This window comes from Falco rusticolus, chromosome 11 (assembly GCF_015220075.1).
Source record: "Falco rusticolus isolate bFalRus1 chromosome 11, bFalRus1.pri, whole genome shotgun sequence".
NCBI lineage: Eukaryota > Metazoa > Chordata > Aves > Falconiformes > Falconidae > Falco > Falco rusticolus.
Window position 1 is genome coordinate 27,258,240 of NC_051197.1, and position 27,728 is coordinate 27,285,967.

The 27,728-nt window shown below is 42.1% G+C and overlaps 1 protein-coding gene across 1 annotated transcript; it reads right to left on the reverse strand.

Annotated features, from left to right (window-relative positions):
• Positions 1 to 232: 232 nt before the first annotated feature.
• Positions 233 to 16,851, reverse strand: METTL11B (methyltransferase like 11B). Its single transcript, XM_037404510.1, has 4 exons — positions 16,608 to 16,851; positions 9,168 to 9,343; positions 3,450 to 3,699; positions 233 to 836 (listed from the first exon to the last, which is right to left on the reverse strand). Exons 1-4 carry the CDS (start codon positions 16,849 to 16,851, stop codon positions 562 to 564), a joined length of 945 nt encoding a protein of 314 aa, XP_037260407.1. The 3' UTR covers positions 233 to 561.
• Between the last annotated feature and the right edge of the window lie 10,877 nt (positions 16,852 to 27,728).

A 27,728-nucleotide genomic window follows, 5' to 3' on the forward strand; every position in this document is an offset into this window, starting at 1 on the left:
TAGCTGATGCCAACAAATGGATAAAACTTTCCTTCCTTTTTTGTTTTAAATATTTTAAAGTACAGATAGTCATGACAGTCAAAATTTGGGTTAGGTTTTCCAGAAGTTATTTGAATTTCCTGCTTCAGGGATCTGACAGATCCTTCTTAAATTCCAGGATGATTTAAGTGCCATAGTAAAAACCAGACTTATTTGTTAATACCTCATACAGAACACTCCAAAATGTATTAGCCACTACAGAAACCTTGGACCTAATTATTTTTCTATTAGTTGAGTTTTGTCCAGTATTGACTCCTTAACCAAAGGAGTTGATCTGACAAGGAGCTGTTAGAAAAGCTTTTAAAAATGGAGAGAATGATGAAGCAGGCAGGATTTACAAGCAGACTATTTATTCCCTGGAGAAGCTGGCTCAATTGTGATTCTCTCCCAGCCCTTTAGGAATGCCTGCCCTAGAGCTGTAGTAGTAGTAGTGCATGGTTAGGAGGATTCTAATAGATGCTTCTCTCCTGCCCAGTCCTGCAGTTCATCCATAGTCCAGTCTCTGCCAGTCTCACTATGCAATCAGGAATGGCCAGGGCCTTTCTGCATGGCCAACATCCAGACAGGGACACACTGCTCAGGGAATCCCTCCTGCCTCTCCTCTCGTAGGATGGTGAGTCCGCTCATTTCAATGAGGCTGTGGAGGATGTTCAGGTCTCGGATCACACTACTATCCAGACAATCCAGGATACAGCCCTCCCTGGCTACATTGTCCTTGAGAATGATAACACCATTAGCCTTCAAGCCATTCTGGCACCGGATGAGAAACTCCAGGAGATCTTTATCTGTCAGATATCCTACAGATGAAGAGATGGAAAATAGATCACTATTAACCATTCAGACAGACTCCCCCTGTACACATCAGAACAGTGCCTTGATCTGAGTCTCTATACCCTATTTATTGCAGGAGAAGTACTAGTCTTGTCAGATTTAATTATGAAATCTTGAGCAAATCAATGAGATTAACAATTACAAACTCAAATCAATATTTAGGATCCATATTAGTAGTAGCAACAGATGCGGACAGAAGTCAATGGGAATAGTGGAGAAAATACTGGGTGCTGAAGGGTTCTTTAATCTGGTGGTTAAAGTCATAATAAGAATCAGTGGCAGGAAGCTCGAGCCAAACAAATTCATACTGGAAATAAGTGACAACTGTTTAACAGTGTAAGTAATTACCCATTGGAAGCTACCAACACAAGTGGTGTTTACCACCTCTTGAAGTCCTCAAATCAAGCATGGCTGAATTTCTCAAGATACATTTTAATTGAACACAAACTACTGGCTCAGTACAAGGGTAAAGGAATGAATAGAACAGCTTGTGATATAGAGTAGGTCAAACTAGAAAATCTAACAGTCACTTCTGTCTTTTAATATTACAAATCTCCATAACTTTGTGTAACATTATGAACCCATCAAAGGGGTTCTGGATCAAAGATCCAGTGAGGAATACAAGATCTTCCAAACTACCAAACTCTTTTATAATACCCCAAACTGTTGTGATTTCTGTGTATACCATATACGCTTAAAAACTGCACTTTTTTTTTCAATATGTTATTGAGATTGTGATTTTTACCCTTCCTTCTCAAAGATCAATACTTCTGTTACATTAAGGACAGTAGTGCAGGGCTCAGAGAATAGCAAAATGAGAACTCTCACACATGAAACATCTAAAATGAATTATCAGGGACAGGTGGACAGAAACTGAATAAAAAACTTGAAAAAAATAATCATTTGTATTTTCTAGTCAAAATATTTAGTTTTCTTGATGAAAGATTTAAACTTTTATAAATAGAAGTTGTAATTTCAAAACCACATTTTGACATAGCATGTCAGGTTTCTTTAACCACACCCCAAAAAAAAAGAAAAAGAAAAAAGACCCAAAAATGCTGAATACCTTTCAAGTTGGAGGAAAATTTAATTGCTATAGGAAGTGTAAACTTGCAATTTTTTTTAATTTCAGTTTTTCCACAAAATAACAGCTTGGGCTCATATACTTATACATACATAAGACAAATCAAGATTGCATTGACAAGATTCATTGAAGCTTTTCAACACCTAATTTGGAACTTAATGTTCTCTTAACTTAGCTTTTAGCCTAGTTCCTGAAGAAAATGAGTTCTTCATGGTGTTGCTCTCTATCAGACCTGCCCTTGCTTCACCAAAAAGCATTGAGCTTGCTGGTGGATTTCCGCCCATTTCAAGATCAGGGTAGAAGTTTGATTAATGCTTAAGATCACTACATATTTCATTTAAATTGATGGAGGAAGGAGATTCAGACCTGTGTCTGTGCTAAAGAAAAGGTACATGCGCCCTTCAGCAGCAGCCACATAGCTGATCAGCACAGCCTCAGACAAGCCGTAGCTCATTCAGTCTCATGTTGACTTGGATTTGGTCAAAAGATGAGGCAGGAGCTACATTTACTGCAATGAATGGTTATCCAAGAAAAGCAAAAATAGAAAGGAATATTATACTGTTCTGAAGCAATTTGCTTGTACAGCTACAAAGACTGTACAAAGAAGCTCAGTTTCATTATTTTTTAAGACTAGGGGACAAAATAAGTGTTCCTGAATAAAACCATCTTCTGTGCTAATCTCTCCACATTTATCTTTCTTTTTGCCTAGCAAGAAACTGTTATCTCCAGGGTTTTGAAGAGTTGTTCAGGCCTCCTCTTGTACTTTAGAATAATGAGTTCTGCCAGCTAGAACTGCACCATGGACACTGAGGTTCACAGACGAGGAGAAAACCTTACTGGAAGGACAGTTAGGCACTGCAGCAGGTTTTCTAGGAAAAATTAAGAATTTTTTTTTTTTTTTTTTTGGTAAGGAACATTGCCCACATTATCTCATAGCCAGTCTGCTGCTCTTGATGCTGCAGGGCATACACTGGGGTGGCTGCAGGAGAAGAAGTAGATATTTCTTATATGAAGGTGTACTGTGGGACATAGCTAAATGAACCAGTTTGATAAGCATCAGTGCATGTTTAAGACAATCTGGTATACAGGTATTCATGATTTCACTATGGCTTTTTTCAGATTGTTTCCTGAAATACCCCCAAGTGCGGATAATCATCAGATTCAGAAATCCCTGCTCAGAGGTGAGGCCAAGCCTGTGTATCTGTCTGCAGCACTGGCAACAGGAGGCCTACTCCTCAGCTGCACCTTAGCATGCAGGCTACTCTCCAAGAACATGACCTTTCTCCAGTATGTGACCTGGAAAAAAACAACTTGGTGTATACCCACTGTGTGTGTGGCTGGGGAGAACTCTCGAAAGTCTCTTGTGAGATTTTAGGAAGCAGTTCCAAAGATTTGAGAACCTTCTTTTACAGCTGCACCGTTCTTTTAAATAGACTTTAGCACAGGCTATACAGCTCTCTGAGATGCTGGGCTGAATGAATCATGTTGAACTAACCTGAAACCCACTGAATCCAGATGACATCATATCTTTGCGGGGCTGGAGTGAATTCCTGCAGGCTTTTGCAATAATACATCTCTACTCTGTCCTCCTTGTCCTGCAGGTAGTTCGGGACCTCAGCCAGAAAATTCTCCATCATATCCACTAGCTCCACGCTCTTGAAAACCGGTAACAGGACATGTTTGCTGATACGACCTATGCCAGAGCCGCAGTCCAGGGCACGGTTGGTGCCAGCTTTCCCCACACCCTGTGGGATACAAGAAAATAATTTGAAGTCCAAAAAATACCACCTGAAAGATCACAGCAGCTATGCTACCCACTATGGCCTCTAGCCCACCAAACCTAGTGTCTTGTTTCCTTTGTGCACAGCTGTTGCAAGATTGGTAAAGAACCTGGGACACTATCTTTGGGCACCTACATGTGAGCCAAGCTGGGCTGCTGTATTCCCAGGCTGCTGTTGATCAGATTTCTTCATTGCAGCCCTGCATTTACTGCTCTATAATAAATTTTTGCTTGGTATAAGAAGAAACATAATCTGTCACAAGCTCCTAGCTTTCTCAGAAGATCCACTGGTCTTTGTAAAGTCCTTGCAACTTCACCTGTCAAATATTCACACCTCACAGCCAACTATGTGGCTAGATAAGCCTCATTCTGAGCCCTGTTAAGGCCTAACAAAAAAGTAAACACCAAATACTGCGTGCAAGAAGTAACTTCTGCAGCACAGAACTTCCCAGAAGCCCATGGACATCTCTGCAGATGCACAGCATCCTTAGGATCAGAGCGCAGTTTTCAAAACAAGCTGTGTTTGAACAAAAATCTTGGAGTTGCAGGTAACTTATGACAACTCAAAAAGTCTGGCCTGGAGCATATACATAAATTCTTTTTCAGGCACAGAGACAAGAAAGATGATTGAGTAGATTTTGCTTTACTGTTCTTTTTTCTTCATAAATATCACCTCTGGAAAGAGATCAGACATGAAAAAATGTGGCACAAAGGCTATGTCTATGAGAAAATAATGAGTCACTGTAAAAGAAGCTTTATAATGAAAGCTGTATTTCACCCTTAAAGCTTCCATTCTAGCTATAAAACGGCTCTTAAGAGCCTGCTGCTGTTCTGTAAAACAGAAATTTTAAGTCCGTACATGCACTGACTGTGGGATTGGAGCTCCCCTAGCCAAAGTTATCTGTTAAACAAATATATTAAAAGCAAATGTAAACACCTTTTCCCTGTCCTCTGAAACCTAGTGTTGAAGTGAAAGCTATGGGCCAAAGCCCCTATTGCAACTTTACCATTCTTAAAGGAAATAAGCCCAGGAAGGGTTTTACTCTTCCTGCTTATTGGGCGACCCCCTCTGTAATGACCAAGCATAAATCATGTAACTGGCTGCTTTTTTGGCCTTGTTTCAGTGGGTAATTCAGTAGATTATTAAGGTCAAAGGACAGTACCGTCAGCGACATGACTATGAATAGCCCGGCTGAGCATCTGGTTACATACAGTAACTGTAGAAAGAGCACAAGGACCTCAAAGGCTCTCACCAGTCTCCAGGGCTCCAATTTGTATACCTGGGAAGATTAATCTCTTGATGTGTGCAAGAGTCCACAAGCCTTCAACCCTATTGGACTCTGGAGACTACCTGTTTGTAGTTAGCCAGAAAATGTGAGCCATTCTTCATTCACAGGCTGCACTTAGGAGCATGTGGCTTTTACGGAGGACCAGGCTAAGCTGTAACAAGGAGTTCATGAAAGGAGAAGGAACTGTGTCTTGGATCTTTACAAGGTGGATTTCCATATTGTTTGCTGGCAGATACATACAGGCCTACACTGATGTGATTAAGTAAAAGTCTTTGAGAAAGCTGGTGAGAAAACCAGGATGATTTACCAAAACAACTAACAGAATTCAACAAAAAGCTGTATAACTTCCTTGACATTTGTGTTTCAGAGAACCTATAGTTACAGCACCTCACTTGAAACAGGAAATTCATCTCCCATGATGTGTCATGACAAGGACCTCTGATGACACATCTCCATTTGCCATTGAGAAGGAAAGGGAACAATCATGGGAGATGAAGCTTGATTCCACACTTCACTGAAAGGGAGCCACAGCTTCAGGCAATCATCTGAGAAGCCCTGTGAAGCACCACAGCTCCGTTTGTAATGAAAACGTTGACATAATTCCATGTTCAGCTAATATATTTTCAGTTTGGAAATGCTCAGAGCTTTGACAGGGTATTAACATTTTCTTTGGAAGGCAATCATTTTCCCAAAAGCGTAATTGAGTTGAAAATCAGACTCCTTATTTAAAAAAATAGTATAAGTGAAAATTTTAAGCCAGAACAGGCTTCACAATTTAAGATTGACTGCTCCTCTGATTACCTGCTTCCCATTACCCAGAATCACTATCATTTAGGACACATACACACCCAAAACTTCTTCTGTAAGGCTAGATAGGGCACTCACAAGTTTCCTTAGGGATAAAAGAGCTGTGGATTATGTTCCTGAAGCCACTTCAGGTCTTGGAAGGGTAGGAAGGCAGTGTAGATATGTAGGATAAAAAAGAAATCAAGAGTTCAAGAAACAGATAAAAATCACAGTGGGTTTCCTTATAAACTAAAAAAATAATAAATCAGGTTTTCAACAACATCTCTTCCACCTTCCTGATGAAACAGGAGAAAAATCACTTTCAAGAACCTTTTCAATTCAGCAAATAACTAATCAGGCAGGTGAACTAAGGACAAGGAAGGGAGAAAGGGTGTAGGGCAGAAAGGGAACTATAAAGTTAATATAATCTCCATCTGTATTATTTCCCACTTCTATAGATCACAACTGTTCCTGAATTAATAGTTTCTTTGTTTTCTTTATTTCCTTTTTCACACACTACTCTGGATCAGGCACTTGAAAACACAGCGTCTATGTGGACATCAAGGCTTTAACTGGCATTAAACAGTGCCATAAATACACAGTGCTATAGCTCTGCTGATAACCCCATCAAGTTTGACGGTACCTAAGACAGCCTATACCTTGTCTGTACAGCACTGTTGGCTCAAGTAATGTTGCTCTTGGTTTGAGTTCTTCCCACACACACATAAAAACCTCTTAACTTGAGCACAGTGGCACTTTTAACTCAGTTTGACTCACCTGGGAAAGAGACAGGCTAAAACATAAGTGAAATCCTTAGTTCTTTCTGTAATCCCCTCCATGTGCCCAGGCAAGATAAATTCTCCCATGGTAAAGAAATCTGTAGCTCAGTTTACAGTAGTGCTAAGAATCATGCTAAGAAATGCCATACCTGAAAGTATGCAACATCAGTCATGTAAGGGAAATGTCACTGTGTGGCATTTCCACACCAGCCAAACTAACTCAAGAGGGGTAATTTGAGTGGAACTGGGCAACTGTTTTTTAAGGAGTGCTAGTTTTGCCAGAAAATGAAGCTTTGGAAGAATAAAAGTCTCTGTGAAATTGGTATTTCAAATTTAGAGAATAGTTATAGCCAAAAAACACGGGGAAGAATGTTGAAAATGTCAAGATACTTCTTTTTCATGACTTTCAAGGAAAAAAAACAAAAAAACTTGTCAACTTCTCATTTTTAAAACAGCATTTTTCATTTTGGAACTGTCTTGAACTGTTGAAAACAAAAGGAGAAGTTTTTCAGAGGGTAAAACAATTTAAAAAAAGTGAAATATGTTCAGTTGATCTGAAACTTATTTTCCTATTTTCTGTTTTTGTTAAAATTCTCTTCAAAAAAGAAAGTAGAGTTTATATTAGGGTGAAGCAAATTGCTTTTTTTTCTATCTTAATCACCTTATTGGGAAAAAAAAATTTCATAGAGCCATAAACTTGGGAAGACATAACTCAAATTAGCTTTACAATAAAGTTACTACTACAGAAAGCCAGTAAATATCTGTATCTAGTTAAGTAGGATTCAAATTGCAGTAGTAAGAAAGGAAAATAAACCATAATAAAACATAACCAATTGCCTGTATCTCAACAGAGGACAGGCTTTAACAAACTAAATCAGAATTAGCAAAATGTGCAGATTCCTTTCTGTTCCTTTCCCCTCCCCCACCTTGTTTGATCTTGGCCATTCAGAGTATCCTTTCTATCCCTGGCTAATAATAGTAGGAACTCTGCTCTGGAGTATTTTGTATCTCTCATCACACCTGATGCATTGGGTATGATTTCTCTTTGGCATGTGAAACTCTGCTACAGACTGTACTTCTTTCCTTTTCAGGTCTTGGAAATGAGAAAGTGTAACAGTGTGATAAAAACCTGCCATTCAGTAAACTGAATCTGTATGATGTCTAGGAAGCGTAAAAACTTTCCCTGAGTACACACTTATGCACCACTTGAATTCCACACATGTCCTTAAAACAAGACTTAAGTAAAACCTAAGGAATATGCCTTGAACTGGCTCTGGCTTATAAGTTGCATTTAATTTTTTCTAAAAATGCCATTTTACCATCAGGTTCTCACTTTGTGTTTGTAGAAAGCCTGATATAGCGAGGCTTTGAAATGTGAAGCAGTTGTGCATTAGCATTAATACAAATGATTGTTAAAAAAGAAAATGTAGCTGCTCACTCGTGGTTTGCTGGCTCACTGCCCCAAAAGCCTCCCTGTATCAGGTACAGCAAACTTTGCCGCCAGTTGCCCTTCACTGCTATACAGGATTTCTGTCTGTTAAGCCACACTTATTTTCCATCCCAATCCAATTAAACGGTGCCCTTTTTTTATACACAACATCTAATTAACTTTTGAGCTTTTTTTCCACAGTGGATCATTAAAACTAAAAAATGGTCATCTGGGTATCCCAAATTTGTACATTTGAGCAGAAAATGAAAGACCTGTGGTAGTTTTATATAGAACTAGTCATCTTGTGAGCAGGAGAAATTAAGAAATTTGTTTTTCTGTAGCTTTGTGGATTCTTCAGCATCTAATACTGTTGTTGAGTTAATTTAGTGGGCTTTTCCCCTGGGAAGAGAGGACAGTCAGAAAACCATCAGGCCACACTTTCAAAGATTTTCAGATTCCTAAAGACACATTTAGGCACCAACAAGATTTTCAGAAAACTAAGTGCCAAAGTGACATTGCTATTGCAGGTGCTTTTAAAATCCTACTTTGCATCTCAGGTCAAAGCAGACCTTTAGAAATCTGCCTGCAACGTGACACTGGAATGTTCAAGAAACAAAATATTTTTCCTAATGCAGGAAGCTTATTCTATATACTCCTAATGTTGGGGGGGGGGGGGGGCTGGGTTTCGCTGCAGCATTCTCAGTAATATCTATAAATAGGCAAAACAGAAACTTGGCATTTAGTCTCAGCTACTTTCCCAAATGGACTGCAGGAATTTGCACAGACAAATCTCCCACTGAAGCCAGCAATGATTTTATCACGAAAGGTCCCAGTCCTGCACTGAGAATTAATCTTCTACCCAAACACAACTATAAGAACTCCTTGCACAATCCTTTTCACAGCTTTGGAGAATAAGAAAAGGATGCAAACCAGGTAAATAATGACCTAAGGCCAGGCAAAATGTGTATTTATGATGATGCATGAGCTGGCAGAATACATTACTAGACCCAATGCCCATCAGTTATGACCTGTGACTGCATATCACATACAACATATGGTGCCATTTAAAATATATGTGACTGGGCACAGTGCATGTCATTTATGACACATCATCACTGTTTCTTGCAGAAGATGGGATTAAATGACTCACCCCAACAAACTTCCTGAGAAACTCCCTGGAGGATTCAATGTCTGTATTGGAGAGCTCAATGTAGTCTCCCATCATGCCCTCTTCTGTGGCTGGCACCTCCCGGTAGAAGTGTTTGGCCCTGGCGTAGAACTGCATCTCCCCATTGATAACTTGACTTGTCAAAGCGTAAAGTTTCACTGCAAGCAGATAAATCACTATTTTATTGTTAATGACAGATATTTCTGGTTTCGTTTATTGCTCTGGAGGCATGATGGCAAAGCTCTATAAACTTAAGTTGAGCCTTCAAATTGTCAAACCTCTCTTTCTAAAGCAAAGGTGGAAGGAAAGGTGTTGGATTTAATCCTGCAAGACCTTGAAGGGATACAGACCCCTTTGAGCAGATTCAGTGTCTCCCAGGCTCAGACACAGTTTTTGTCATCACACTATGTTTTCACATCAGTGAAAATCATTTTAAGTTTGAAGCAAACATCCATGCCAAAGAGGACAAGGGGTTTGATTTGCTCCCAGAAAAGCTGTGGGCAGTATTTATCGCTATGCAGGGTAATCATTTCTTCTATCACAAACATAACTGTTCTGCAGATTTCCATATATGCTTTCTAGCCATTGACAGCTGCATGGACAGTGCACCAAGAAGAGAACGGATGAATGAGACACTTGCTCTGGTTTATTTTTAGTGATACTCTACAGTCCATGGCACTGCAAGTAAGCTGAACCAAAGAGCAGATGGCAGTCTCAGGCCTAAATAAGCATACAGGAGGGAGATGATTTAGAAGAGACAGTCCTAAATTTTCATCTGTCACAGGTCAAGGAGTGAGATAAACAGTGGGTGATACACAGGAAAGATCCTGTGTGCCAGAGGCTTGGAGGTTTCTTTTCATTGCTTAGCTACCTTGCTGGTAATATATAGCACTTGTAAGTTTGAAGTTGTTTTAATAAAACCTGTGAGTTTTGCTGGGTAAAGGGCTATTTTCCCTTATTCTTACATTCCCCTATCCTCCCCATGCTTCGTTTTTCTGTACTCAGTGTGCACTGGCATATCAAAACCAATTATATTTTGCAGCTCCAAAGTTTGGATTGGTGCAGTCCATAAACAGTTTTCTTGGAAACCAGCATCTCTGACTGTCTCATGTATGCATACAAGTGCCCAGGCACTTCCCTGTGTGTATGACAAGACTTTCCAACAAAACACAGCTACAAGCCTGGCTGTGAAAGCTAGGCAATAAGGAGGGATGGAGTCACACCGGGAACAAATCTCTGCGAGTACCACCTTGCAGTGTGAGACCTGCTCTGGTGCAGATTCCCAGCATGCCCAAGGAACCAGAAATGATCCAGCAGCAAACACCTTTGGGGTTAGTAAGAACAGAAAGGAAGAGCTCTCTGCCAGCTGTGTACACAGAAGGACCAGGGAGCAGTGCTTTGTCATTGCATCTTTAAACTTCCATGGCAGCACTGCTGATCGCTGCTGGGAAGGGTCTGAACAGGCCATGCCTTGCTTATGCCGGCTGGGGAACAGGAATTATGCCCTCCACACAGAGAGCTAGGCCAGAGGCCCTGAACATAAGCCTGGAATGTATTTATTGAGGGCAAGAAAGCTCAGCAGGGAATGATAAGTGTGTGCCTGCCCATCCTCAGCAGGAGAATGACATTTTGGAGGCAAATGAGGGGTGGGTAAAGGAAGTAGGATGGGGAATAATTACTAGCAAGGACCACTCAGAACAGAATAGTGCTATTGGGTTACACATAAGCAGCATGCCCGGCATATCCTTCATCCAACAAAAGCAGCATTACCAGCCCCTCTTGTCATCACCTGCTTAAGTCAACTGCTGAACGGATACTATTAAAGCTTTAATCCATTACACATTTATGTTATGCCTGAGAAATTTATACCACAAGAAGCACTGAGCCCAGCAAGGGTCAAACCTGGGAGTTTTACACACTCCACTGATTATATTCACATACTCAGAAGAAACCATTTAGCCGAAAAAATTAATATGAAGGAGGCAGCAGCCAATCCCCAGCACAACTTGGCCAGGGCGGCTCCCAGAGCCTGGGAAAAAGACTACATCGGTGGCTGTGATTCTTCCAGTAAACAATCTCCATCTTCCCCCAGGACTGGCACCATCTTGTTTTCTCTGCATCTCTTTTTTCTCCATTTCAGAAGCCAGCCTGTCCGGTGAACAGAACTGAATCCCTGCATGTTGGCTTTGCAAGATCTTCCAATTAAGAGTCCAGTGATGATTTCTAGGGCTTCTTTAATGGACCCATCAATGGACAGTGATTTATCCTGGTTTGCTAGGTTGAAGGGAAAGGCATTTACAGGCAGGCTGCATACTAGGACAGGATTCTGCAGGCAGCTGGTAGCATGAACGACAAATATTCAGAGTCCTTCTACCCAAGCATGAGCCTGACCCGAGGCAACACATGGGGACGATATGTTGTCAGGATATCAAATCTGTAGTGTGTGCTCTCGCATTTCTCACTCAGAACCAGTATCAGGCTTGCAGAATGCCTGCCGGGAGTTGCATGCATACACCAGCTGACTGCAGCTCCTCCAGGCCAGCTGGGGCCCCAGAGCCCTGCCTTACGTGCTGGCATCCGAAACCAACTCTCGGTTCAGAATTCACTGGGTCTTTGCAATGCATCAGACTTTGCAAAGATCTTTTTATGCAAGTCTCCTACCTGAGGGCATGCAAGGACACAGGCTAATGTAAAGGGTGGCACTGTACCCAAGGTCTTCTCCTTCGGACTCACAGTCTCACTCATGCAGCGTGCATTCCATACAGATGATTTCCACCTCTTGCTCCCTCAGCATTACTCCTCCCCCTCATGAATTTGCAACACTGCCAACTCTCCCAATGCACAACCCAATTTTCCAGACACAGCCAATCAACCTCACCTCTGATCTGCTTTGCAGCTGTGCCTGGCATGCAAGCTCCAGCAGAAGGACCAGAGGGAGAGGGAGGTTTGCCAGCTTTCAGGAATCTACCCCAAAAAAGAAGTGCAAGGAGGCACACATGTCCTTGGTGGCAGTTAGTGTTGCAGCTCTGCTCCAGTGTGCCTCCCACTCATCACAGGACCTGTCTAGCCAGAGGCATCTCCCTTTCCATGACCAATGTGGGACTATCTCATGCATCAGGAAATGAAATACTTGTGAGATCTGTTATGGATACACGGCCTGATTTCAGTGAACTTTGTAAAGTAGGGCATAGGCAGGATAGGATGATGAAGGCTGTAAGTCTCTGACATTGGGACGGGGGCAGCTGTCTTTCACAGACAAGGTTTTCAGTGTTAAGGCAGGTGACTTATAAGGTTTAAAGTTAGAGATGGTTACAACAAACCCACTGCAAAACCAGGTTGAGAACTGGAACTGGCTCCCTAAAGGTCACTCTGCAGTCATGAGACAATAATTTTGAGTTGCTGCAAATACAATTTGGATGCGGAGTGGTGATCCTGGACTAGACAGAAAGTATCTAAGCCCTTTTGCCCTACAAAACATGTCTCTAATATTTTCTTAGGGATCAGTTCAAAATTTTGTTTCCCAGTGCATCTGATCTAAACCTCTATAGAAATGGACCACTTAATACTAAGACCAGGTGCAATCCCATCCTGCAGTAGACTCTTACAGTTCTTGGTTGTAGGGTTTACTCAGCTAAATTTCCCTGGCAGCAGTAAATGTTGCAAGTAATTTTTCTGAAGTTTTTATTTGTGAACATTACTTTGTGGCTCCAACTGCATTCTGCAAGATATTGAACTAATTCCAGTTTGGCTGAGTATTCCCTTTCAAATGCAACATCTGCTTTGTGCATCAGTTGAAAAATAGTTATCTGGGTGCAGGGTAGAATTCACCTCTCTACTGTGGTCCCAAAACCATTTAAATTCTGTTTTATAGAAGATGAACATTAGCCCACCCCCAAAGCAGATTTTACTTACAGGCACATGCCTCACACACGGGAATATTTGTCTCTATGGACTGATCATCTAAGTTTTCCACTGCAGATCTCACCCCACTGGCACCAAGTCCCACAGCCCATATAAACACATGCATAATTTCCAGTATCCGAGTAGCTCCATTAAAGTCCACTGGGCTTAAGGGCATTCACACACATTTAAGTACATTGTTGGATCTGGGCCTAAAGTTACTCGTGTCTTTTATTTATAAATGTTACCCTGGTCTGTAGAAGTGACATGTTTCTCTTAACGGGCTGTGATACCAGATATGCTCAGCTCATAAGTAAACATGCCTAAAAGTGCTCCACCACTGAATCTAGCAATGGAGTGGGAGGAGCGTGGAGTTAGCATAGCTTGAAGCAAGCTTTCTACCTTGCTGACCCTCCTGGGCAGCACTGCAAGTTTCAATGGGAGGCTTTATTTCAGTGTTATTACTCATGTTTAGGATTAAGCACATGCTTAACTACCCTGCTAGATCACAGTCTTAATGTCGCTTTAGTCATTTAACACTGTTTACAGAGAGATAATCTGGATCTAGTGTTGAAGCTTGAGAAGTTTAGTTCACTTTTGCTCAGTTCCACTCTGAATGAAACTGGAAAATGTCATCCTGCAGACATGTTCAGACCTGCCACGTCCTGGCCTCTCCATCACTAGAGAGCACTGGATGACAGGATAATCCAGGTTGGAAGGGAACTAAGGAGGTCCCTAGTCCAAACTTCAGCTCAAAGCAGGGACAGACATGATGTCAGATGATGTTCATCAGAACTTTACTCAGGTAGGTTTTGAAAGCCTCAGTCGTGGAGAATTGTACGACCTCCCTGGGCAACCTGTTCCAATGACTGTCCTCACAGGGAAAGTTTTTCCTTAGTGCCAGTCCAAACTTCTTTTCATTTATGACCACTGCCTCTTGGCCTCTGCCTCACACCACTGCACAGCTCAGCTCCGTCTTCTTTATTATCTTCCTGTAGGTACTGGCAGGCTGATATTTGGTCTCCCTGATGTCTCTTGTGGCTGAACATGCCCCATTCCCTTTGTCTCTCTTCACAGGGCATGTGCTCCAGTTCCCTCACCACCCTGGAGGTCATCCAACTCACTCCATCTGATTTCCTGCATTGGGAGTTCAGGACTCCACACATATGGTCTTGTGACTGCTGCATAAAAGGGGATAATTGGCTTCCCCCAATCAGCTAGCTATGCTTTTGTGAATACAGCCCAGGATACTGTTGGCCTTTGCTGCCAGGACACACTTGTGGTTCATGTTCAGTTGCTGTCTACCAAAACCCTATCAGCAGGGCTGCTCCCTGGCCAGCCACTGCCCATCCCATGTTGTTGTTGCTGAAGGTTCTTCCTTTCCAGGTATAGGACTTGGCATTTGCCTTTGAATTTCAGTGAATTTGAATTTCACTAGGTTCCCACTGTCTCTTTCCTCCAGCCTACTTAGGTGCCTCTGGATGGCAGTCCTGACCCAGAGCTTGCAGACAAGTCCTGCTGTTGGCTGCAGTCTGCAAAGGTGATGAGCAAGCAGTCCTTTACCTCCTCCAGGTTACTGATAAAGATGTTAAACAAGATAGGTCCCAGGACAGACCCTTGCAGTACTCCGCTGACCTCGAGATTCGACCACAACTTTCTGAGCCCAAGCACCCAATCACTTTTCACCTGTCTGATTGTCCACCCATCCAGACCACAACATCCTAGCATGCTGTGAAGGTTCTTGGCTGTGTCTCCATGCCAGAGCACACGAGCTACCCCACAGTACCTATCCTTATGCACACTTTTGCTTCATGACAGTAACCATGGAGTAACAGACATACTGTTCACATGAAGACTGGACTCCCAGTGCCTTTTCTATGGAGTCAAACTAATTTGGATGGGCTGGCAAAAACCTTGTAAGCTCTTTAGTGAAGTTTTAATGATTCAGGTCATGAAAAGTCTGGCAGAGGGGCTCTTTAGTCTGATAGGAACATTTCACAAAACTTGTTGGCTGAGAATGGAAGTTCAAATAAAATTCAGACAAGGAATAAAATATAGTTTTACTAGGGTGAGGCAATTACGCCTGAAAACAGCTTAATGATGGACGGATGGATTCTCAAACATTTGGAGCCCTTAAACCAAGGTATTTTTGTCTTCATAAATGTATAATGTGACCCAGCCATAAGTTACAACATGATGCAGGAACTTCTACATTAAGTTCTAAGCTAGATATTCATAATGGCACCTTCTAGTCTTAAAATGAACTATTAGTACTTACACTAACAGTTAACACTGTAGGAAATCTTGCTCAGTTTCTAATATGTTGTGTTTATTTTCAAAACAAATGAAAGAATAACATTTTCCTAGACTTCTTGAGATTCCATTGACCTATAATTGACTCTCCTTCCTTTCCATCGTTCACAGCTACCTACCACTAGGGATAGGAGTATCTGTCTTCCATGTTTCATTTTAAATAGCTGCAGATATTGCTGCATTCGAAAAGCCACATCAAAATACTAAGATAACACAGAAATGCTTTTTCTTTTTACAGGACTCATGGATTCTACCACCCTGAGCAGAGTTCTCCCTGGGGTCTGTATAGTTTCACACAATCAGGTAAGATAATACACTTGCCTAAATGGATAATTCAATTAGGAGGGAGCCCTCAGGAATTCATCGTGAGTACTTTAACAGGTTGCACAGACACATCCATTCCATCTTAAATTCCTACAGTTCTAACATTGAGTGTAGGCTGAATAATTCTGCTTAAAAAGTGGCATGCTAACATAATACAGACACAAGTCAAATTTACTTTTTAGACATATTGACCTGGGGAATTTTTTTTTTTATTCAAGGTCAAATTTTCATAAGAAATGAATATTCATTTTCTGCATGAAAAAAATAATGTCTTGGCACCCTGTACCAGAGGCTTTCACTGAAATTTGGCTATAACCAAATATTGGGAAGTATTTTCCTCCCAGATAAAAAACACTATGTTAGCCAGTCTGCTGCAGAGATCAAGATTACAAAGCCTCTTGAAAATGTTTTTAAATCATTATCTTTCAAGCATTTGTCCAAAACAATACCAATGACAAGGCTAAGGACACACTGAATGACAACAAAACAGGTATCAGGCAACAGAAAGTATGGTCTGTCAGCTCTGCTAGTTTTGCATTTGTCCTTCCAAGTTTCAAACAGGTCAACACATATTTCACTTAAATGGTGACAAAAAAAAGGAACCATCAGCCAGAAACCAAACTTTATCTCACTATTGAGGTCTTTCCCTTGCCCTCCTTTAACAATCTGTGGAATATTTAGGTATAAAAACAGGGTGCTGAATTAGAGGGAGCTGAGAGAGTACGGAATGGTTTAGCTAGCTAGTACTGTAGTCTTTCTAGCTGGGCTTCTCAAAACTACTACTGATTGTCATTAATGTGTCTGCACTCTACCATCTAACATGGTATGTCTTTTTGGAGCACAGTCATTCATGCACACAGACGCTCCTGCCCACCAGCTACTCACCCAGGGGAAGCTTTTCCAGCAGATAAAGGTAACTCTGAAAGAAGTCATTTCGGATTGCCTTATGCAAGATGAAGGACATACTGTGCCGACAGAGTTCTTCATCTGTCTTGTGCCAACGCGACTTAAAGGCCAAATGTGCTGCTTTATATGCCATGATGAAAATGTCTTTTGCAAGGGTGGACAGTTGCTGTGGCTGGTGCTCTCCGGAGGACCTGTTCGTCCGAAGAGGCAGAGGCAGTGTCATTTAAACTGTGGCAATGTGCTGTCATTCTATATTGGGGTGTGTGTCTAGAGCAGTGCAAGGGGTGGAGGCGGGTGAGAGGGGAGTGAGAAATGCTGGCTGTTGGCACTGGCTCAAAGTAATCTCTGGAGCGTCGCCCTCTGAAATGAGCAGGTGCTGGAAAGTGATAAAAAACTCAACCGGGAAATTGCTTAGCCACAGTAAAAGTATATCTACTCCAAAAAAGAGTGGCTTTAATTCAATTACTTTTTTCCTATTCTATTCAGCCTTCACTTCAAAGGAACTCAGATATTATCCAGGATCTCCCATTTCCCTCTTTTATATCTCACAGGGTGATTTTATTTCTCCGTCTCTTCCTCATTATTTGTTTTTCAGTCCAGGGCACCCAAGAAGGGGGCCAAAAGACAGAACACGGCCATGCCTCTACACAAACTGTGTGTCCTAATAAACCTATTGTAACAAGCAAAGAGAAAGCAACAGAGTGAACTTCATACTTTGCCAATGTGTATGGCAGGGCAAGCCACTCTCTATGTGCTACAATGTGCCCAGGTTCATTTAATCTGTTTACATGCTACAGACTATCTCATCAGCAGAGACTAGCTGGAAGAAATTGTTGTCTGGGAACACGGGAATGGTAAAGCCAGGGAAGGGTAAAGCTATTCGCTTTAGCTAATCAAATACACAGAAGAACAAAAGGAGATAAACTGCGTATTAACAAAATTAGACAAATATATTGGCTGGAAAAGAGAAAGATGTTCAGGCCACTACAGCAGGCAAAATTCTGAAAAAGGGGGGAGTAGGGTGAGAAACTGAAGTGCTTCTAGTATGGGGAATGTTGAGCTGATGAAGGGGGCTGCATACCATTAAGTATGTCCCCCTCCAGAGGAGGATCAAGCCCTCAGGGGACAAGGAGAGACAAGTACTGCTTCAAAACCTTGTTTGTCCCTTGGTAGTTCAGGCACTTGGTGTGACACAGCTTCAAGCCTCCTGAGTAGCAGAGGTACCTGGCAAGGGAATGGGGGCTTTGTACTGACTGCACTGACCTCCACACATTGCGCCCATGAGGGTTTCCCCTTTTCAAGCTGTTCATTGCAGCTGTCTGCAGTGTAAGCACACTATAACGCAGCAACACGTGATTTGAAAGTTGGATGTTGCCACAAAAGGGCTACCATATGTCCTGAGCAGTATTGCAACTCCTGACAAACATCTGATCAAGCTTCTGAGAAAAGAACAAAGACGACCTAGCCTCCACCAAGGAAAATCACTAGTAATTCAGGTACAGATTATGCTAAGCAGCATTTAGCAATGCATCACTTAAAGTATATTTTCCAACACGACTCGCTTCCTTGGAACAGTCAGCCTCTGTATCTCTGCTGTGATATTATTTACTAAAAGTATTTAGGGGCAAAACTATCCCTGGGTATTACTGCCCTTCTTGGTTTTCCAACTACCATCCTGAGCTACCCGTTCTCAGCCTAACGGCGCTGGTACACTGCTCCCCCAGCTGCCCTAGTCTACATAATTGTGTGAACGTGTTGGTGAACAGATCAGTAAATAAATCTTATTCAGAAAAATACACTTATTTTTCTTTCAGTTGGGATCAGTTCCCCAATCCAGCCCATAGCTGACACAAGGGAATGTGTCATGTGCTACAATATGGGGGCTGGAACAGCCACCTGGGACGGTGGTGTGGGGGAGGTAGCCATACCGCCACAGTACACAGTGGCCTTACCAATAATACAGACCTCCTCCCTGTGTCCTGTCAGGGAGGTGTGCTGGAGGGGATTCCACAACAGCCAAAGGTAACCTAAGTACTGAAAAATATGTTTCTATGCTCCCACCCCTCCCAGCTCATGCATCCTCATTGATGGGGTCTCTGCTGAACCATTTCACCTTGCTACATCAGTTGGCTTTTTCTGACTGAGTGCAGAACTTAAAATTGCCAGAGAAGTGCAAGAAGGGAGGCAGAAATGTGCAGATGAGGATGGGGTGAGGAGATTGGGATCATGGCAGTGGTTAGATCAGCTCTAGACTGCACCAAAGTCTGAGCCCTTCCTTGAGCAGAGGGCAATGTTCTTCATATGCAGCCTTAGAAATTTTCAAATATCCCTTGAAACAACTCAGTCTCAAATTTCTTCCTGGTTATGGATCTATCAGAGAAACAACAGGCTGCCTCCAACTCATTCTGAAATATCTGGGCCCAGACACAATCCCGGTGTATGTCTTGGTTCTCCTGCAAATCTGGCCCTTTCTCTTTGTTTATCTATTTTCAGCCACTTGCCAGTTAGTGCGCCAGGAACGGACAAGACAGCATGTTAATGCTTTGGAAAGATGTTGCACAAGCTCACTTTGTCACTGACAAAGACACCCCTAGGAACTCAGAGCTCACCTGTTATGCATTTGACACCATGTTTCCCATTTGTCATGGCTGTGGTTTTGGCAGTGCCCATTGTGTAGCAAAGTGACCCCTCTGCTTAGAGACAGCAGTGACTCTAAGCATGAAACCTAAGCCCTGACGTGTCCTAGTGGAGTCAGACACTAGGACAGCACTGTGGAGGGTGCTGGAACCATGGCTGCAGGGTTCCCCATAGCTTTCACATTCATGAGGTCCACAGGGCCTGGGCTTTTACATTCACTAGAAGAATGTGAAGTGCAAAGGCAGAAAAGGGCGTTGTTTCTCTGGCCTTCTGTACACAATTGGGGTTTAATGCTCTCTTTGGAGCAGCACATTTGGGTTCCCCAGTGCCTACAATGTGCCTCAGCAACTGTGACTCCAGTGAAGCTCCCTCAATTTACATCCTCTGAGAATCTGGCCAACTATGACAGTGAACGCATACACATGGAAAACAGGGCATATTTCAGAGTCACTCCCTATCATTTTAATGCCCTGCTAGTGATTTACTCATAACATACTCCTGCCCCATTTTCCTTAGGAAAAGATAGGTGCCATCATGTTGTGTATGTCTCTCTCTGTGACTTTTATTACCCCATCATCAAACATCATTTAAACCCATCCCTCTCAAACAAATCACAGAACTATTTCAAAACTTGCATCAAAACAGTAGGTGGGGTAGAGAGACAGGTCTCAGCCTGGTGTCACTCAGCAAAGTGAGTTTTGCTTTTCTGGACAACCCATAAGGAGGGACAGGCATGGGTACATCTGCATCTCTCTTTCCAAGGTACCATTCTCAACCATCCAACACAAATGTGTCAGAAACAACAGTTCACAGGCTTAGTTTTTCAGGCTGAATGTTGGTTATAACTCTTTTTGATAAATCAGTGGTAGGTCTGACTCACAGTAGTCCCACCCCACACAAAAAGAGTGAAGATTACAGAAGATTGCATAAACACTAATTCTATTTATTCTATTTGCATGTGATCAGGACTAAGTCCCTGTTCCAAACAGCTCTATAATCTAAGAGTTACTGTGAACACACACTCAGTCTTCAGATACTAGAGTAGCTAAGCAGGTGAATCACAACAGCATCAAGCCTTTTAAAGCACTTCCAAAGCACTTCCTATTGCTGTCAAAGGTTAGGCAGAAACATAGATTTGTGCCCAGAAGTGCCGGAAAAAGCCACAGAAATAGCAGTTTTTTACAAAAAGTGGATGCTATATTCTCTGCCTAGCCTATGTCAACATGAGCATGTTAATGTCTTTGCTAAAAACAACTCACACTGCTTCAACCTTTCTCCTAATCCCATATTTTGAACAGGAGTAGTAGTGGTCTACCCAGAAGCTGCAAACAATTCAAGCACTATTATATGCCCTACATCCCCATTAACAAGAAGTGTGGCGCTTGAGTACGGGCACTATGGCACCCATACTACTTGTTGGATTGCTGCTGAAATGTACATAAACCCCCTTCTCAACTTTAGTTTCCTTGCACAAATGGCCATATGATTCTTTCCAAAGCTGAAGGTAGCTAGCCAGCTTTTTTGTTGGTAGTAGGGACACTGGAGAATCTGGACCTCTGGATAAAATGAAGCCCTACACTAAAGTAAGAGTAGACAAAGCCATAATGCATGACAGTCGTTACCTTGAACAGCTTCTGGTCTAAAATAAGAATGTTTGTATTTATGTGGGTAAACAAATAGTTCCTCCATGTGTCGTCTTCTTCCTCCCCCTGAGATCAGAAAGTTCTAGGACATCAAGTTTAGCACAGATTAAAACATAAGATCAGCTAGAGCAGCTTCTTGTTAAAATACCTGCAGCTGATCTCTGCCTGAGGGTAGCAGGTTTAAAATAAAGTATCAGATGGCCTATGATGAGCCACTGCAAGATTCAAGGTAGATCTGTTTGTTGGAGCATCAGGGTATTTAAAGAGAAGTTGGAATTACTTTCATATTAGTAGGTAACTAGCTGTCTCTGCAAATCTGAGCTGTACACACTACTTCTGAAACACATCAGCTGCACAGAAGAGAAAAAGGAAAACACGTGCACTAGCTCTACATATCACACAGGTCGCAAAGGGTCAATTTTGCCTTTAAATTACTATGTTCTGCTTACAAAACACCTGGTATGCAATCTAATTTCCACACAGACAAGCCATCAGGATTGCTGTAAGATGTCTCTTTATCTTAAAAAGGCCTCTATATTAATTCTTCTCCCTCATGCTCATGCCTGGCATATGCTGTCAGGACTAGATATGGTTAAAGCGAGTAATTTTTGGTTTTATCTTTGACAACAAGTTTTTAAAAGATCCTGAAAACCACAGGATCGCATTGATAGAAGAGGTGCAGGCAGAGAGCACACGTGCAGTTATGAGGGCAGTGAAGAACAGCTGCAGGTTGGATGGCAGGTGGTAACCTTTACAACTGACTTTGCTGCAGTCAGAAAAGCAATGGCCTGTATTGTTCTGACTGCAGTTTTGGTGGCTTATTCAGAGCAACAGTGTATGCCAGCATCTGGGTGTCAAGCTGGGAAATAGTAATATGACAATGGATGCACTAATTGTCTGACTTGTTGAAGTCCAGAACTCTTAGTCACGATCCTCACCCACCTAAACTCCGCTCATGGGTCCAATTAAACTCAGCAGTCTTCAGAAGTATTACTGTGAAAATAATTTGACTTTGAGTTGAGTGTGGAACTGAGAAAAAAATAGTGTTTTGGGTTGACAACAAACTGAAATATTTCTGTTTTCTCACCAGAAAAAAAAATTCTGTGTCAGGCAAAACAAAATGTTTTGTTTTGTTTGCAGGGCTATTTCCCTTCTTCCACTTCTTTATTTGTTTATTTATAATTAAATTTAGGTAAATTTCATTTCAGCATATCATTTATAAGTGCAAACAAGAATAATGTTGTTGTCACCAGTAGACTAGTCAGTCTTGCAAAATCACTGTGGCAAAAGGACCCAAGGAAGTGCAGAGGAAAACAGGTCCTTGGGCAAAGACCCAAGCTTGGGATAGAACTTGTCATTTCTCATGAGAAACCCTTGCTTTGAACCACATTTCCAAAGCAGAGCTCACTGTCTGTAGGTCTGATGACTCACGCCCTTCAGGGCATATCCTGCACAATTCCTGTGCGCTTTCACGGGTGCAGTCACAGCAGCAATCTGTTATCATTTATACAATTGGAATTTAGCAATCTGGAATTCCATCTAAAGCAACAAAACACTGCATGTGAGCCCTATGGGTAAATATATTATAATTCATGTAAATGAAATTGGCCAGAGCTTTATCCCTACGGAGTGAATACACAGTTCTTTCCCTCTAATCCTTCTAGCTCTGGAGCCAACACTAAATTACATTTTTAAGGGAATGAGTGAAGCCACTCTTAGGTAGGAGTGGGAGCCTGTCTCATCATGTTTCAAGCACGGCGACAGTCACAGCGGGACCCTGATCTGGAGATCCATAAACAGTACGCTAACGTAAATAGCGATATTTGTGCAGGACTCCTGCATGCTCTGGCCGTGAGGATTTTATTTGGTTCTGGTTAGGGACTCTCAGTAGTGCTGGGGCTAAAGGGAAGGAAGGGCAGGGTTCCTGATGAAACTGCAGCAGGGGCTGCTCTGTTGTTCTTGATAAGAAGCATGACAGCTGTGCCCACAACATCTGGTTTTCATTGAACCCTAGTGAGAGTTCCTTGCTGAGCCTCTTCCACCCCATATGTGGTGGTTTAATTGATGGAGCCTGAGAAGGTTTTAGGTCCAGCGTGGAATGCCGCCTTTCACTGTGATATGTGATTCCAGATACAGTAAGGGCTGGGCTGCTTAGAGTCATCTTTTAAAAGCATTTCTTCTCAATATTGAATTTTGTGTATATTGCCCTCTGTTGGCCCAAGTGCATGATAAAGCTCCTTTTCTAGGTGAAAGCTAACAAAAATCTCCTTTTGGCTGACTGGCAGGGTTTGCGGGTTTTGGAAAATGCAGGATCAAGTTAGCTGTAGCCTTGTGTGTGCATGCGTGCACAGTTCATATCCCCCCATAGCTCTGCATTTAGGAATGCAGGCACAGCTCTTAAACTAGGAAGGAAGGGGGTCTGGAGAGTGGCTGTCTCAGCCATTGTGGACTACACATACGAAGAGAGTTTTAAGGCGTGACCAGAGGGGATAGTGGTTTGGTGAGACAGAATAAAGAGGATGTTGCACGCTCAGGAAACAGCACAAAAAGCAATGCAGAAAAGCCTGTGGGAGAACTGGGTGAGTGGGAGATAAGTTAGTCTTTCAGGTCTGGTATGCAACTGCCAGCAATGCTTTGGTAAAAAGTCTCTCAAGGCTTTATTTTCAATTCCAAAGCAAAAGAAAGATGGCAACCCACACTGTCAAAGCTCCTTCTGCACACAACACATGCCCTTCCACTTCCTCTCAGCTGGATCCTTCCTAGCTAAGGCATATGACTGACACATCTGCTCAGACCAAAAGGATCCTGCCCAGTTATTTTGTCTCTGATGGCAAACGGCTGCAATGCTTAGGAAACAGTCTAAACCCACTAGCTAGGAAGTGTGCTTTGGGTGTTCTTGGCACTTACATGCTCCTCCTGCACAGAGCCAGACCCAGGTATTTTCTCAAACTCTCAGAAGGCCCATGCATGAAGGCCCCCACCGTAGGCATACCAGGGTATGCGCTAGTGATGGACAGGAGAGTGGTGATGCCAGGAGATGACAGCCATTTCTCTGTAGGGTGAACATCATGACAAAACAGAAACTCCAACCTGAGGAAGTAGAGAGTGCAATGGATAACAACATCTGTAGAAAGAAGTGATGTGAGCAGACCATGGATTAGAGAAATCATTTAACCTTCTGCAATATGCCTCTCTTTAATAAGAGGCTGAGATGTAAAGATCCAGGCTTTCAGATCTAGAGCTCTGTGCACGCTTCCCTCCTGTTGGCTAGGATGGCAAACATCAGATTGGCATTTCCCTGATCCAGTACAGCAGCACGTTTCACAGCAGTGGACGAGAACATCCTTTTTGTTAGGGCTGTTAGAACTGGACTGGAAAATATGTTCTGTGCGCCACAGAGCAATATGACACTTAGTTTCTTTTACATTTTTCTTACTGCTTCTACCTGAAATAAGCCCCATACTTTTTCTCCTTGCTATCTCTTATGAAAGATCCACCCTGGACAAGAAACTGCTTGTGCCACAGCCAGTCTGGAGCTGTTCTAGGACAGCTTGGCCAGCCTGTTCGTCTGTGCTGGCTGGCTAGCATGCACAGAGTGACTGACCCCTCGCTGCTGCCGAAGAGCTGAACTCTGCTTAACTCTCCCTCTGTGCAGTCCCTGTCATGGTCTCTCTCATCTACCTGGCAGCCAGAGCACACAAACCTCCAGAAACTTAACTTTTAAACTGTGCACATCTTTCAACGGTGACTGCAATTGGTCAACATGTCATGAAGTTATTAGAGGGAGGAAGAGGAGACCTGATGAATGCATGGATAGGTAAGGCAAGATAAAATTAATTTCCTGAGGAAGCCAAAGGAAAATAAGCTGAAAAGAAAAAAGAAAAATTGACTGTAGGGAACAAATCTGACAAGTAACCTTGAAAGGCCTCTTCCACCTTTTAACTCCTGAGAAGGAACAGTCTGGCAGGAGCTGGTGTGTGTGTGTGCGCGCGCACCAGGGAAATTATAGGGGGTCAGGAGCTGTAAGCAGTGTTTTTAGTGGATCAGTAAAAGTAGCACGAGTATACGTCCCTGTACATTCCAGATACAGTGTAGCTGTGACATTGTCTGCTGGACAGCCTTCATCCCTAACCTGTCTCTGAGTTGTGTGCAGTTTCACAATACCAGGAACTATGCAGTTAAATCCTGTGCATGCCTTGGAACATTAAGCTCAGTTTCTGGAAAACTGAGTGATAAGTATCAAGGGGCAAGAAAACTAGATTAAGCCCAACTCCTGGACAGCATAAACATACAGGAACATAGATTGCAGAGACTATAAACACACCTCTTCTTGTGAAATACTGCTCTTACACAGAGGAGTGGCTCAAAATTTGCAAAAACCACCTTTGTTCAGAACTGCACTAGAAACCTAAATGATCAAGACTGGAAACAATTTGCTTTGCATGGACACCCTGTCTGAGCTCCCAGACTGGAACCATTCAAAAGCCAAATATATGTGTGTTGTCCTTTGGAACCAAAAAAATAATCAAGACATGAAAAGTCTGAGATGGTTAAATGTTTCCTCCAGAGGCTGGGGATTAGAAGTCTGGGCAAGTAGCAGAGGAGGAGGGAAAAAAAAAAAAAAAAAGAAAAAAAAAAAAGAAAGAGTAAAATAAAAGAAGAAACTCTTAAGTGACCTGACAAGGGAAACTTAAATCTTATTTTTAAGGGGTTAGGTTGTACTAAAGCTTGAAAAATTAAATCCACAGCTGTCTCCAGAGGACTATATCTCACTAAGAAAGCTTCAAGTAAGTTTATCATGTATCCAACACCTAGACATTGGACCTCAGGGACCACTAGGATAATATTTCCTCTGGATTAGCAAGAAAGCTAGCAAGTGACATTTGTACGAGAGTAACTTTAAGTTTAAGGGGTTTTCTTGTTATAAAATGATAAATGAAGAATAAGCATATTGGGAAGGAAAGTTCTTGCAGTTTGTAAATCTAACACATCCCCACTATTTCTTTTAAAATGCACTGTTATCTCCTAAATTAGTTTTATTTGGTGACATCAGTAATATGATGTTTTTACGTCTATCATCCTCCCAGTGAGGATCAACGTGTTCTTTATGAACAATATTTTTAATCTCATAATCCCCTTTATGAGGAATGCTTTTAATTTCAGAGACCATGAGCACTGGCGTTGAGACAATATAATATATATGAAAAAAAAATCAAGAACGAAACTATAGGAAACACAGGATGGATCTGGCACAATTACAGTGCTTTCCTTCTTCTGGGATTCTTCACTACTAGCCAATAAAGCCCAGGATATGTTGGAATGCTATTAATTAACTCACCTTACTGTGCCTTGCCACGATAACTGATATGCCCCTGGGTTCCAGGCAAACCTTATGAATCATATGAGATGCAATACATAGCTGGAGCTGGGTGAACTAAGGACAACTTTAGCATGTTAACTTTGAAATCTGAAATCCAATAACGAAATGAGTTTTGTACAGAAGGTACAAAATAACACTTGAACATCTACACAAATGCCAGTGTTGGAGTTTTGAGGATAAAGCACTTTTTATTTACGTATTTTGCACTTTCTCTGTCTGAAACACACTGGTGTGAGAAACAGACCACAGATCCCCACAGCAAAATGCCTATGGTCTGTGGATGGGCCACTGTAACCTGGCATTATCCTATTATTCCCACAAAGCACATCAGTGACAATTGAGTTTTCCAGTTCTATGGAAAATCTTGAGTTACACACCTATGTCTGCTCTGTGCCTGTACAGATGCATATGTTGGAGATGTAATGAAGAAAAGGCATACGTAGCAAAATTAAATGGGAAAGTGAAATGAGGGGAATTACTTAAACAGCTTACAGATGGTGACTAAATTAGTTGAAAGCTTAAGGATTGTTTTTTCAACACACAGCTCAACAGCATTGTAAAACTTCCATTATTGTAACCCAGAAGCTCATGAGAAATAGTAATTACCAGAGCTGAACTCCTGGGCTCTCGTATTTTCTTACCCATGGGCTGCCCAGACCAGCCCCCTGATCCTTCCTTCCCCTAGTGTTTTCCAGATTCCTGAAAAGTACAGCTGAGGGGATGAAGAAATAATTCATCACCCCATGTTCCCTTCCACCTCTCAGGTCTTCCATTTCCCCCCATACACCTTATTTTGAACACCATTATCCTTTTCTTCTGAGGTGCCCCATACACTCTCCCACCGTTCCTTCACTGTGCTTCACAGCCAGCATCATCATCCATATTCTCTTAGGTTTAAAACCAGGAGGGACATCCATGACCAGCTGGTCCTTCAGTATAATACACACCAAAAAGCCCCGTCCATTGATCCTTGCATCAAGATCAGCCTTATCACTACCAAGCAGAAGGATTACATCATGCCCATAAGCAATACAGAGTCACCCTTCTTACCTATTCAGCACTGGAAAGACTTCAGCTGAAGTACTGTACCCAGCTTTGGGCATGGCCCTTCAAGAAAAACATGGGCTGACTGAGGGTAGCTTTGATAGAAAAAAATGAATCGTTTTCTTGCAGTAACAGCAATTCAGTCCTGGAATAGATTCCCCAGGAAGACTATAATGCACATCACTGAAGATTATATTAGTGATAAGAATAATGTGGGTACAAATTGTTTGGCTTGGGGCAGGGGAATAGACTGAAAGAGGTTGCTTCAGCACAATTTGCTGCACACCTGTCAGTCTGTTTAAGCTGAAGCATTCGTTTCACAAAGGCATCTACTCCTGACATAAGGATTGCTAATAATGGGGGAAGCATCCAGTCAGAAATCCTAAGCTAAGTTAT

Bases quoted from the DNA above. Each gene is read 5' to 3' on its own strand.
- METTL11B (XM_037404510.1), bottom strand. From the start codon at position 16,851: ATGACACTGCCTCTGCCTCTTCGGACGAACAGGTCCTCCGGAGAGCAC. The intron at 9,344-16,607 runs GTGAGTAGCTGG...ATCTGCTTGCAG, and splicing joins GCTGGAAAAGCTTCCCCTGG to TGAAACTTTACGCTTTGACA. The intron at 3,700-9,167 runs GTGAGTCATTTA...TGTATCCCACAG, and splicing joins TTCTCAGGAAGTTTGTTGGG to GGTGTGGGGAAAGCTGGCAC.